The sequence below is a fragment of the Pavona decussata genome, unplaced genomic scaffold (assembly GCF_977016875.1).
Source record: "Pavona decussata unplaced genomic scaffold, jaPavDecu1.1 SCAFFOLD_273, whole genome shotgun sequence".
Classification (NCBI taxonomy): Eukaryota; Metazoa; Cnidaria; class Anthozoa; order Scleractinia; family Agariciidae; genus Pavona; species Pavona decussata.
Genome location: NW_028145675.1, coordinates 862,501 through 876,879, shown reverse-complemented (window position 1 = coordinate 876,879; position 14,379 = coordinate 862,501). Strand labels below are relative to the sequence as shown.

General features: G+C 41.2%; 1 protein-coding gene across 1 annotated transcript in view; it reads left to right on the top strand.

Moving 5' to 3' along the window:
* LOC146455507 (uncharacterized) overlaps positions 1–14,379 on the top strand; it is a 64,625-nt gene that overhangs the window by 5,593 nt on the left and 44,653 nt on the right. Inside the window, exons 4-11 of the mRNA XM_085094191.1 lie at positions 536–1,102; positions 2,454–2,708; positions 3,956–4,270; positions 6,730–7,287; positions 8,572–9,147; positions 9,687–10,265; positions 11,816–12,391; positions 13,733–14,314. Of these exons, the coding sequence (XP_084950317.1) occupies positions 536–1,102; positions 2,454–2,708; positions 3,956–4,270; positions 6,730–7,287; positions 8,572–9,147; positions 9,687–10,265; positions 11,816–12,391; positions 13,733–14,314 (4,008 nt within the window). The remainder of the gene's footprint in view (positions 1–535; positions 1,103–2,453; positions 2,709–3,955; positions 4,271–6,729; positions 7,288–8,571; positions 9,148–9,686; positions 10,266–11,815; positions 12,392–13,732; positions 14,315–14,379) is intronic.

Genomic DNA, 14,379 nt, shown 5'->3' with positions numbered 1-14,379 from the left:
CCGATTATTACGGAAATTCGTATTCTGACTGGCTTCGTACTGAAGGGTGGCTTAATTGTCGATGCACTTTCCTGGTAGTGCGTGCAAGAAAATTTACCGAACTCATAAACCAGCTAACTAGAAATAAACAATTTTTGTCCAATGTTTTTGCTGAATAGATCAGTCACCGCGTCATGGTTAAACAAGAGAGAGAGATTTAGAATTACGCTCACGACAAACGGCAAACGGTAGAAATGGCCACGTGAACTTGTTTATTCTTCATTTTCCGCTCGCTTAAAATTGGGTAGTTTTACGTTAGTATCAAAGGCAAGAATTATTTTGCATTATTTTCATCTGTGTACCAATTTTACTCGAGAAAACATAAACGCGAATCTCACGTTTGTCGTTTGCCGTAAATGCGATTCTAAATCTCCCTTATAACTCGCTTTTCGTTGCTATTGACTTTGAAGGTAAATATACCCTTTTGCTGAGTTCAATTCTCCTCTACCGATGACATAACTTGTTATCGTTTTACCTTTCTTTTGTTTAATTACAGATTTAATCCCACCTCTGGATATCACAGCCGACATCTTGTTTCTACTAGACTCTTCATCAGCTGTACCAAGATCAGATTATCAACAGCAGTTAGATTTTCTCAAGAAACTCGTCGAGTTATTCAGAATTTCGCTCCGCTATGTTCGAGCAGGGATCATTTCTTACGGAAGCAGGGCAGAGCTCTCAATACCACTGGGAGGGCATGCAACTAATGAGGCCATCAATCGATCAATTGATTCACTTCCGTACATAGGAGGCTCAAAGAGAATAGATCGAGCATTGATACTAGCCAACCAGACATTTTCTCAAGCACGACCGTTGGTCCCAAAGATCTTACTCATTCTAACGCAAGGAGGACAACAAGCAGAGCCCGGAGCCGACTTGAGAACTCCTGTCCAGGCCCTCCGTGATCAAGGTGTCACGATGTTCGTAATCGCTATTGGAGACAACGTGGATTATTTGAGGCTGGGTCAGATCGTTCAAAGGAATTACATGATCGCGGACACGTCCCACAAAGAACTGGAACCGTATCTTTCATCTGCTGCTAGTTACATTAGAGTGAATTCAGGTAACAATTAGTTGGGCCGGCGAACCCTGGTTACGAGGTTGAATAACTAAGAACCAACAAACAATTGATATTGGGAGAATAAGGCCCTGGTCAAACATTGAACTCCACATGTGACGAACTAAATTGAACGAATTAAGTTCATGATAAGTTCGACGTTTGAATCAATTGAGTTCGTCTGACTCAATTTGGATCGACCAACACGTTCTATCCGTCTGAATCAGACGGATAGAACGTGTGAAGATCGACATTGAAACAAACGTCGATTTTTTTTATGAATCGAACTTAATAAATAAATTTTAAAAAATTGTATGATGATGTATCTTTTAGCCGCGATATCAAACTGTTTGAGACTGAATTTGGTCAGCCGAACCAAATTCAGTCTCAAACGTTTTGATATCGCGACGAATTATGTTCGTTGTTTGACGCAACAGTTGAGCTGTACCCATTTGCGTCCACCCAAATTGCAATTTAGTTCGTCTCATGTGAAGTTAGACATATGGCCCGGGTCTAAAGTCAATCAACCGGTGTTCCTCTCTATAAAAAAAAAAAGCAACTCTTGCCACCCAGGCATACAATCCGTAAATTTCACAATTTTTGAAAGCTAATTTCTACAAGAGTATTCAATATATCACACTGATATTCAGTCTGATTACCAAGTGTGACAAGCTGATTCAGTGTATGGTGTCCATTTGTTCCGGCGTGGCATGTTGTTTTTGATATATGCTAATGACACAAGAGAGACGTTGGCAAAGATTCTACCACAAAACAGATGAAAATAAAAATAGGGCGACCTGCACCGTTTGCAACGTCTCACATTATTGGCCGAGAGGACAAAAGAACGAATAACAAAACAATGGAGCTGCAGGTAATCTGGGTCCAGTGAAAGTTGAGTTTAGAGAAGGTGCAGGTCTACTGTGAAAATGGCCTAAGGATGAAATATGATAAATACCTCTTACTAACCGAGTACTGTAAGTTACGGCCCAAGCGCGAAGCATGCGGCCTATCAATCAACGGGAAAAAACGAGGATCCGGAACTTACAGTACGGACCGAGAAAACGAGGTTAGTAAGATATTTACTATATCCCTGAGGTTAATCGGGCGCGCGGGAAAGGAAACTTTCAAATCTAGCGGGCCGGCCGTACAGTGAAGTACGGCCCGAAAAATTCACCAATCACACCGCGCGTACTAACTGAGAGATTTAATAAAACAATTTTCCACCCATTTTTCTTGTATATCGGTGCACAAGTTAGGAATATTAACAAATTATTCTAATCTAATTAATTTTAGATTTCATAGGCACTTTAACTATGTTAACAGCAAAGGTTACCAAGTTTTCTTTTCTTCTTTGCAGATTTTTCAACTCCATTGCTTAAAGATGCTGCCATAGTCTTTCTGATCGACTCTTCCGATAATGTTGACTCAAACAACTTCAAAAGGCAGAGGGAGTTTGTGATCTCCTTAGCAAAGGCCTTCAAGATCCCCGATAATGGGGTACGTGCCAGCGTCATAACTTACGGCAGTGGGGCGCGCTCTAGCGTGCAGTTCAAGGATTCTGCCGATTTTGATGATTTCCTGAATTCTATGATAAGAATCAGCCGAATTCAAGGTAGGTAAGGGTTAAGGTATAAACTTAAACATGAAGAGATAGTTTATTTCAAATTTGAGTCCGAATAAATTGCGTCGTGTATCCCCAAACATTTTTGCGGAGTACAGACCTTTATCACTCGGCGGCCATGTTGAGCCTCAGGGGCCGGTTGTTCGAAAGCAAATAGGCCATTTTCGAGTTGCTGTGAACCTCATTATCAAAGCGAGGCTAAGTGCAAAGTTTTTATGATGAAAATTAGTTTTCATTCATATGCAAAGTAAAGGCTTTGCACTTGGCCTCGCTTTCATAATGAGGTTCACAGCAACTCGGAAATGGCCTATTTAAACCCCGATTAAAAATTATCCGTTGTTTTCATCCCCCTCATTTAGAATGTCTTTTTAAGCTTTATTTTTACATCAAAACCGTGGAACAAAATTTGTTCAAAGAGTCCTCACTGATTAGCAATTAAACTCGAACCAAAGTTGACATTAATCCAGAATTAGATTAATCGGGCTTTGAACGACTGGACCCGGGAGAATAAAAGCTTTTTTGCACGGCAAGACTCGCACTGACACGCTACATACTCTGCTAACGAATCATGATGCTATCTTAATTAGTAGATAAGTAGGCTAAAATTTACACGTTACACATTTGCACGACCCCACAAGCTGCAGAGGTTTAATTTTTAATCGTGCTGAAATAAAGGCTGTCTGTCTGGCTGTCTGTCTGGCTGGCTGGCTGTCTGTCTGTCTGTCTGTCTGTCTGTCTGGCTGTCTGTCTCTTGGGCCGATATTCGTCCTCTCACTTATTAGGGAGTTAGCAACGACGACGGCGACGGTGGTGAAAACGTCACTATTAAAATGAATTCGCGTTTTCTCAAACGTCGTCGCGATTATTCCACCTGGAGTTGAATTCTTGGAGATTTATCGCCGTGTGTTTACGTCCTTCATACAATGCCCTATCAGGAAATTCACGTCCCAGTCGTGCAGTGACGGCAAAGATATGTACCAAAAAAGTATAATGCCAGTGCAGAGTTGTTGTTTTCGTTATTAAAAGCCTATTGCTTTTTTGATGTTCTCGTTGCCGACGCCGTTGTTATTACTAAAGCTCCCTATTTTCTGTATCAAATTAGGCCAAATTAGTCCGAGTAATGGGTACGAATAAATTAGCCTTAACTAAGTAGAATGACGAAGGCTTTACTGGGTTCATGCTCTTTTGTAATTATAATAAGCAAGGATAATAAATGGGAAGTCTCCTCTGCTTTTAAGGTCCGAGAAGAATGGACAAGGCATTAAGGCTTGCTGTGCGCATGTTCAGAGACCACGTCAGGCCAGGGCCAAGGGCAGTTGTGTTGTTCACATCCGGGCCCCAAGAGATCATCGAATCCACTGACCTTGATGGCCCTATAAAACAACTTGAATACTTGAACGCACGCATCTACGTGGTAGCTATTGGACCTGAAGTCCCTTACCGTGAAGTCAGGGCCCTGGTGAACGACTCTGATGACGTTATACAGATCCCTTCGTTTCTAAAGCTGCAGCACGAACTCCATGCAATTGGAAGGCATATCAGCCTAACCCAAGGTGAGAAAACAGGAAAACTGGCTAAATATGAATGACTGTTCAAGTCATATTCTTTTGATCTGCGCTAAGTTATTTGCGATATGCCATAAGGTCATCTACTAAATGATGTTTGTAGCAGTAGAACAGGTATTAAATTAAACATTTCAAAACAAGGACTAAACTTTTGACTTTGAAGACATGTTTCGGACAGTTCAGTATCCATCGTCAGTTCAAGGATGTATAAAAATTTTTGACTATGGATTATAGGTAATGAAGTGTCCGAAACATGTCTATCAAAACTTAACAAGACACTTCGAAAATGCGAAGAAGCGGCCTTCATTTTGTTAAGAACAGCACACTGTTAGGCCACTCACTCTTCTTACTGTATACAACAGAAAAGATAGTTAGTCAATAACAGAACAGCATGAGTGACAGAACGCTAGTAGGTTTGTGCTACAGTGGAACCTCTCCTTACGGACACCTCTATAATACGGACACCTCTCTATTGCTACCCGAGAGACCGAAATCCATATAAAGCCTACTTCTCTAAAACGGACGCCTTTACAATGTGGACACTTATTCTTTTCCCCTTGGTGTCCGTATTAAAGAGGTTCGACTGTAATAAATAAAACATATGCGTTATTGACCAAGCTTGTTCGGTCAAGATGGGTGGATATTGGCCAAGTTCTTTTTTTGCGTTTTTATGGACCGAGGCGAAGTCGAGGTCCATGAAAACGCAAAAAAAGAACGAGTATACGAGTATACGAGTATAAGAGAGTATACAAAAAAAGAACGAGGCCAACACCCAGCCATCTTGACCGAACAAGCTTGGTCAATAAAGGAGTTATTAGATGGCTTTACCTTCAAGTTAAAACTACCATGAACAACAAAACAAAACAGGTCATGAAACTGCTCTGCTCGGAAAGAACTTCTTCATAGCCGGCCGGTGCAAGATTTGGATTAGCATGTAATCGTGGAAAACAAGGAATCCTAAATTATCTCAGGGCTCTAACTTTATAATGGCTTAAAGGGAGTATACAATTTTTGAGAACGAAAAATTTAGATTTTCGCAAGAGCGGGAAGATTTGAATAGAATCCGGCAAACTCGCCATTTCCAGCCGATCGCCCGGTGGCGTAAATAATAAACATTTTTACACAGTTTTCGGCTTCCAATCATTAATTCTTGAATGAAACAATAGATTTTGAGATTATATGCAAGCATAAGCCGAAAAAAAGAGCGGGTAAATCAGAAAAGCTGGGCGAAACTTTGATAAGATTTTCTTGTTTACAACAAGCAAGACGCGGCTAAATTAAAAACGTGAGCTTCTTCGGCGAACTTGAGAAAAATAGTTTTCTGAACTGCTCTAAACACTAAACGCAATTTCAACTACGCTATGATTAAAATACAGTCATTGCAAACATGGAGAAGTTATCAATTTGGCACTCGACTTAAGCCAATAAGTTTTACAAAATCAACTCTATCTAAAATATTAAAAGCAGAGCAACTCACCGATTCAACTCACATTCATTGTAGCTGAACAAAATTTTCACTACACCAGGACGAGTCCATTCTCTTTATTTTCCTTTAGGTAAATGTTGAGAGTTTACCGAACTTTTTAGTGAGTGTTTTCCCCCAAAACAACGAAAAATTCGAAGAAAAGATTGCATTGTTGTTGGGATTAAACTTTCGATGCCAAGCGGACGGGAAACGGGTAATCCCGAGCGGGCAAGATAGCTCCATCTTGCCCGCTCGGGTAGCCAATCACAGCGCAGGATTTGACTCATCTTGCCCGCTCGCGGAGCCAGCCATATAATAAATATTGTTATATACCTAGACTTTCACACAACAAAACGAGCACTGTGATTGGTCACGTGCCTCTGATCAAATACAAAAGTATCCCGAACGGGACACAATTTCGCAGTTGTTGCCTTCTCAGTTATTTGTTTGTTTGTTTTGCTGTTATGTTGAAAGGAAAGTCTGAATATATAACAAAGCACTTGATGTATGGTCCCTCGGGAAACTAGTTAGTTTTGTATTCCCTCGAGTCCTGATGTTTCTCTCAACTTCGTCTCGGGAAATATCAGGACTCTCGGGAAAACAAAACTAATTGTTTCCCTCGGGACCATACATTAAGTGTATAATATTGAATTTTAGGATATTTTGTCTGGAGAACCGTCTGGCGTTTTAATTATCTTAAATAAGGAAGGAGAGAACAGGCCTTATTCCCTTTTTCTTCGTGACAACAATTAAAGCCCAAGACGCACAGAAAGAACGTTCTTCTCATATCCTTCACTTGATTGTTTAGACTTGTAAATTTCATTCACGATCTCAAACGTATTGAAATGTTTCCATTATAATAAACAACCGCAGAAAACTTAAAGTACCCTTTTCTTGCCATGGGCGTGTCAGACACATGTCTTTTGCGAGAAATTGAAATTGTCTAAATTTTCCTTACTAACGAAATATTTGGTCATCACAGGTGCAAGAAGACTTTTCATGGCCGACGTTGTATTCCTAATGGACTCCTCTTCGGACGTTGGAATTGAAAACTATAGGAGGCAAAAGGGTTTTGTGAAAGCTGTTGCAAAGGCCTTGAACCATGGGGAAAAAGCTACAAGGGCCTGCCTTGTGGTCTACAGCGACAGGCCTAGGCTTATTACCAGATACGACAGCCACAAAACCTTGAGACAGTTCGAAGGCGCAGTGGATCGTGCACCCTACTTAAGAGGCACGCGCCTTGTTGACAAAGCTCTTGAGTATGCAGCTCGACTGTTAAGAAGGGCGCGAAGAGGTGTGCCCAAAGTCTTGGTCCTCATAACTTCCGGAAAACGAGGCTCCGGTGATTCTCTTGATGTCGCTAGCGAACCGCTGAAAGCTACTGGCGCGAAATCATTCATCGTTGCTATTGGCAACGCACCAAACATAAGAGAGTTGCGGTTAGTTGTTGACAAAGACAGTGATCTCTTTAGAGTTCCGTCATTTCCCAGTCTTCTGCTAATAGAGGGATCATTTCCAAAGCACATAATTTCTTCATTTGGTAAGTAGTCTATTCTGCTTCAGCAGAGAAGTATTGGGAATCGATTTATTTTAATCTTAAGTTTGACAAGTAACGTACCAGAAATGTAAAAATCAATCGTAACAAAAATGAAACAATAGTACCAATTTGATGGCGCTTCGCTTTGAACTTCAAAACCATGACCGATAAAAACGGTCTGAGAGGAGTATACACTTCATCTGGGATTCTTTTATTAATCCATTGAGAACCAGTTCAATTGTTGACGTTATTCTGTGACCAGCGCTAGTTTAAACCAACTGTACTGTTACATGAGATAACGTTTCCGAGAACATTGCGTTGTTTACTTGCAGAAAACCTGTTACACGTTGCAACTAGTCTTCCTACAATGTGAGAAATGGATACCTAGTCTCAGATGCTCTTACACTTGGCAATTTTTTCTACAACTTTCTACGTAACACCATTTTAAGAAGAGCTGCAGACGAGATTTCTACTTTTCGCAATGTTATGAGAAACGTTGCAGCGTGTATCATGTTGCATTGCAATGCAATGCTCTCTTTGGTATTGGTTTGCAATTAACAGAAAAATTCTCTTATGTTACAACATAAGTTTTCAGTGCGTAACTGGTTGCACGGAAAAGGTGCTACGCGTTGCAAATCATAGCAAAAAAAACTGCCTATTTAGCATATTAGCATATTTGACAAGATAAGAATAAGGGAGGCAGCAAAAGGATGATGGGGTTTAATCCTTAAAGTCCCAGCATCAACATGTTTATTTTCCTCAATGTCCTCCGTATATTTCTACTGATATTATTGAGGAAACTTTGAATAACATCAATTTGTGATCATTTTCTTTATTCTCCTCTCCTGTGAGCTTGATCAGTATGACACTGTAAGAAGAAATCATATGCTGGTCGCTATTCAGTGCTAAAGGGTTATGATGCGTTCGATTGAGCCTATTCCGAAATCGGAGTACAAACGTTGTTGACAAGAAATCCATCATGAGTCGTTTTTGGAGTTACTGGAGTACAAAATGGCTCTTAAATTATCGTGTTAGCAAACGTTTACGCAAATGTCTTTCCAAATGTACTTAAAAAGTAATTCCGCTTAATCCGAAATATGTACGGTCAATCGAACGCAACCTTAAACTTCTTTTTCTTTATAGCCACTTTGAAGGCATTGTACCTCAGTGGTAGAGCATCTGATGGCCCGTCCTGGACTCAGTTAGTTTTTCTTTGCTTGTCCCGTGCTCGCTCTAAAGTGATTTCAGTGCTTACGTCTATGTGTCCAAAACATGTTCTTTTTCTAGGTTCAGGAGACGACACAGAGGATTCAACAACGAATGTGAATGCAGATATCATATTCTTGATGGATTCCTCTCAAACCGTCTCATCAGAAGCCTATCGCAAAGAAAAATCATTTGTCAAGTCCATTGCCAAGCACTTGAACGTTTCACCTGGGAAATCACGTGCCGCCCTTGTTACGTACGGCTCGTCGGCGTCAGTGGTTTATTCATATGGAAATACGCGATTCGACGACTCTGTTGACAGGGCACGATTTGTGAGTGGCGCGAGAAGACTAGACCTAGCTCTGCAAGAGGCTTCTCAACTTCTAACTTCAGCTAGACCGTCAGTGCCAAAACTGGTTGTGTTGTTGACCGCTGGAAACCAAGCATCGGGGTCACCGTCTCCAGCTGTTGCTGGGAGACTCGTCCGAACTCGCGGCGGGAAACCATTTGTTATTATGATTGGCCGTGAGCCCGACGAAGACTTGTTTGTAAACGTAGTAGAGAAGTCAACTCACTTGTTTAAAGTTCCCTCTTTCGATGGAATGCAGCCCTACGCCGGTCCGTTAGCCAAGAGAATCGAAGAAAACCTCAAAGAAGGTTAGTTAGGCATTAGTCAATTCCAATGTCGCCCATCCCCTGGACAATGGTGAGCATTTTCAACATTTTCTGTCCCACGGATCAGGCATTAGCCTTACCCAGAGGCATTTGATGGACTCGTGATTTTCTTCTTACAGCACTGCCACTTCCTTTCAATGATAAATTCAAAGGCGATAAATTTGTTTTAATTATATCCAAGAAGGGTAGATCCACCAAACCAACGGTCACTTTATCAATACGGAAAAAATACGTCTTAACTGGGAGTTTGGCCTGCTTAAGACACGCTTAGGACACGCCAGACAGCTCTCTCTTCCATTATTGTAAGTAGTTCATCAATAAACGCTACACCAGTGTCCTCCATCAGTGTCCGTCCTACCGTGAGTGGCTCCCATAAGACAACTCTATTGCCAGGGAGCTCTGGGTGTTGATGGCAGTGACCTGAAAGCGCAAGGCGTCGAACCACTATCTTATTCGAGATTTATGGAAGATCTCCATAGAGTTCGTCTTGTCACTGAACACCTATACTTTTATTTTTTCAGATCCAGTCAAACCGGCGCCGGTAACACATATCGCTGATGTAGTCTTTGTGCTGGATTCTTCTTCCGATGTTCCTTTTGCTGAGTACAAAAAAGAAAAAGACTTTGTCAAGTCCCTGGCGAAAGGTCTCAACGTTTCCCTAGGAAATTCTAGGGCAGCACTCGTAGCTTATGGCAACAGAGCAGCTGAGGTCATAGGCTTCGACGACTATCAATCTTTGTCAGATTTTGAGACCGCCGTAGACAATACTCCCTACATAAACGGTGACAGGCGGATTGACCGAGCACTCAACGAAACCGCCCGGATAATGTCCAACGCTAGACCCTCGGCAACAAAGATAGTTGTGTTGGTTACCGCTGGGAAGCAAACCTCAGAATTAGGAAGTCAGACTCCCGGAGAGGCAGCCCTTCCTCTTCTTGCCAACGGCGTTTATAACTACGTGGTTGCAATTGGTCGAGAGCCGGATATCTCAGAGCTTCTCCCTATGGTACCTGAGCAGTTACACATCTTTAGGATGGCATCATATAATGATTTAGGACCTCGAGCAACGTTAGTAGCACAGATGATTATCGACACATCAAGTAAGAAATGTTTTATCGTGTTAACAATTTCAAATATGTGGTTTTATCAACTGACTTGACGGGGCCATTTGGCCACCTCAGAGAGATTCGAGAGCTGACGTTTTTAGCGGCAGCCCTTCGTCCAGTTTGCTCCGACGAAGGACTGTCGCTTAAAACGTCATCTCTCGAATCTCTTTGACGTGGCCAAATTACCTTATCCACTCAGTTGACAAAAACTAAAAATTTACTTCCAGTCCCCACCTGAACAGCACAACAATTTATTTTATTTATTTATTTTATTTATTTTATTTCTTTACAAACTAACCCCTTTGACGTTTTCGAACCCAACTACGTCCGCTAAGTCAAAAAGTGTGGAAATATCTCAAGATTAGAGAGATTTAGGATCAAGTTTACGGCGTCAAATTCACGTTTACGTTTCGTCAAAATAATTAGTAAATAAATAAGAATAGTGCAGAATAATTCTGGCCTTTGATGCCACCACAAAACTACTCAATTTCACATAGAGAAGAAACAGCGGCGAATGGCAAACGTAAGATAATCGTGGTCAAGTGGCCATTTTGCCGTTTGCTGTATGTCGTTTGTCGTAAACGTGATTCTTAATCTCTTTTATTTACGTACAAACTCCAGAGAACAGTAATGTTTAATGTCTTTTATCTGAATAGCAGTTAAATTACTTTCGACAGAAAAGCACAGCTTTGTGGCTTTTATTTCTTGTTAAAGTTGATACCTTATAAAAGATAGCAAACAGTACTACAGGAAACTGTAGTTAGTATTTCTAATTCCGCTTATTTAAAGGGGTAGTGTCATGGGAATCATCCCGTTTTAGTTCAAAAATTTGCCAGACGTATATTTTAAATACTTTATCCACACATGACGCGCCTCTAGATCACCAATGAGATGAAATCAGGAACGAATGAGCCACAATAAATATGAATGTAAGACACAAGGAGAGAATTTTAAAACATCGCCGGACTTTTTACAAGTTAGTATCCATTTCCATTTAACCATATTTATCTGTAGCAGTAATCATTTATGAAAAGTTTCTTTGAGTTAGAATAGCCGTTTTTAAAATATGATCACGGGGAATCATTTTCTGCCTTGCGTTGATGAAAATGTTCCACAGAGTTACTACGATTGTAAGATAGATGACACTTTCCTTTTAAGACACTTTCTGTTACCAACTCTTGTATTTTCTAACCTTACTTTGTATCTCCCAACCAGATGTTATTTACAAAACTAAGGGTAAAGGTTTTCGTTTCTATCGTAAAATTTGAAAAATTGTTTTCTTTCCTTCCAATTTGTGTTCGACTTCAATTCGACCTTTCTCAGCTCTCAACACTACCCACAGCAAACACGTCTCTAAGACGCGTGTCAATTTTAAAAGTGGACTAATGTTAGTTGCCTTTTAACAACAGCTAATCATCAAAATACGCTCTGAAAGCGGCCAAAAGCGCAGGTAAAAAGCGAGCAAGAGCCATTCGGTTCGTAAGGCTTACCCACGTTGACCTGGAAGCTTTTTTCTGTCTGAATTACGTTTTTTTCTATTTCAGCGGCACCAAAACCAATAACAGACATTGTTTCTGACGTTATCTTCATGATGGACTCATCAATTGACGTGACGCAAGAGGATTACGTTCGACAGAAAACGTTTATAAAAGACATGGCCCGGTATCTTAACGTCTCACCCGGACGGTCACGTGCTGCGGTGATAACTTATGGCAGTAATGCCAACTTGCTGTTTAAATTTGGTGGTTATGGCACACTGCCCACCTTTGACAAAGTTGTAGACATGGCGCCGTTCGTTGGCGGTGAACAAAGAATGGACCTTGCGTTGGAAGATGCAGGACTGCTGCTGGTTGAAGCGAGGCCTTACAAAACCAAGTGGGTCATTTTGCTGACAGCGGGACCGCACCCTACTACACCAAATGTAACATCATTACTAGAAGCGTCGAAGTCCGTGCGAGAACTTTGCGACAAGGTTTATGTTGTTGCCATTGGCAACAAGGTGAATATCAGGGAGCTTCGTGATGTGGTGGCCGACCCGAAAGATATATTCCCGGTCCTCTCATTTCAAAGCCTGAAACCGCAGGGCAAGCTGATAGCCTTCGCAGTAGTGAAAGGATGTGGTAAATATTGTCTTTCTGTTATAGTTATGAAAGCTAAAGGCTAATTTACGTACACGCACCAATTTAATTTTAAGTGAAAATTGGTATTAAAATACCTACTATGGCTTTAATGTGCAGCAATGATTGGGACATTTTGAATTTTTTAACATTCACAAATCTAAAAAGCTTTAAAATATATAAAGAATGTATGGCATCTTTTTTCAAAATCAAAGCTTAAATATCATTGAAAAATTCGGGTTACTCCCGATTTTCTTTGTGGATTTCAATAGCCCTTTCTAAGATGATATTTTCCCTCATAGCAGGGTCCGAAATTAACTTTTTTAGGCAGGCGCCAAGTGGCGACTGAAATTTTTTTTTCAGTCGCCAATGGAAAAATGTGGTCGCCAAAAAGTGTCAATAAAATTTTTCCTTCGCAGCGAAACACAAACCAAAATTTTTGGTTGCCAGATGGAAAATTCTGGTCGCTAATTTTTCTGTTAAGAATCAGAACGAAGAGAACGCGTTTGGGACCGCAATGGCGATATATACACCTACCACTGAAAAACTACGACGACCGAATCGAATGCCGGCTATATACGCAGTTTCATAAGACTGCCAAATGTTTCAAGTCAACTTTATACCTTCTCTTGTCTCTACCTTTTGGAGAAGAAATGTACCAGATTGAAAACTGCCGTTTGGACCGTTTGGTTCTTGGCTCTATGTTCAAAACGATCTTTCCTTTCCCGTTCTGTCAAGACGATCGACGGATCGCCATATTGCTCGCACCAGGCCACAACCGTGCAGCATTTCTCGTGGAAAAAAAAATGGCTGCGAAGCTTCGCACTGCTCGAGCTGTGAAACGTTGTGATAGATTTATAATAACAGTAAAATCGGCTTTATACTTCAAAAGCAGTGGAAAGGTAAAAAGTAAGTGACCAATTGGCGGGCGGCTTTGAATTTTATTTTTATCGATTTAGCTGAAAATCAAAGTTATTGTTTGTATAATGATCGTGGCATGAAATAGTTAATCGCCCGCTGGCGACCAGTTGTGAAATTCTGGTCGCCAGTGCAAAATTTTTAGTCGCATTGGCGACCAGGAAAGCGCAATTTGGGACCCTGCATAGTCGTAATCCGTGGGAATACGGTAGACAACATCTCGAGATTCGCAGAATGTATGCGCAGAAGCAAAAGTGGGCACCGTCCGCATTTGTTATTCATAGGCCAACAGTGATAACATTGGCCTTTAGACTGAGAGTTTTAAACCGAAAGAGACATAACGATTGTAAAAGATACGAACAAAGAAAATCTTACGATCAAATTACTTCACGTGCTATTTTGCTAACTGTCGTATTTTTTTCGAAGATGGTTTAGATTGCCATGTGGTCAAAACCTTTACAGCTGATATAGTCTTCCTCGTGGACACTTCATCATCGGTTGGAACCTTGGACTTCAGGAGCCAAAAACAATTCGTGAAATCTATGGCAAAATCCCTAAACGTTGCACCAGAAAAGTCCCGAGCGGGCATTATTACATATGGTGCCACGTCATCGCAGCCAGACTCCGCAGGAATGTATGCCAGCTTGTCTGCCTTTGAGGCTTCCGTGGATGGTTCCAGGTATATTGGAGGACCGCGAAGGACGCACCTTGCTGTTGATAGTGCAGATGCTTTATTACGAGCAGCAAGACCCAATGTTCATAAAGTTGTCGTCCTGCTGACTGGGGGAAATCAATCGTTTACTCAAGAGGTTTCTTCGCTAGCGCAGTCTTTCAAGGCACTCCGTTCTTCAGGAGCCAAAGTGTTCGTGGTTGCTATTGGAAGTATCCACCAGATGGTAAGATTACATCCTGCTGTAGAGAGATTAGAAGACATTTTTAGACTTGCTTCATTCGAGACCCTGGTACAGCAGGCCTGGAACACGTCGAAGACCATTGCTGAACGAACAGGTACGATCATATTTAGTCTGACTTAAGACCTCGCCTTCCGGAGAGGAAAGAAAAGATAGCGCGTA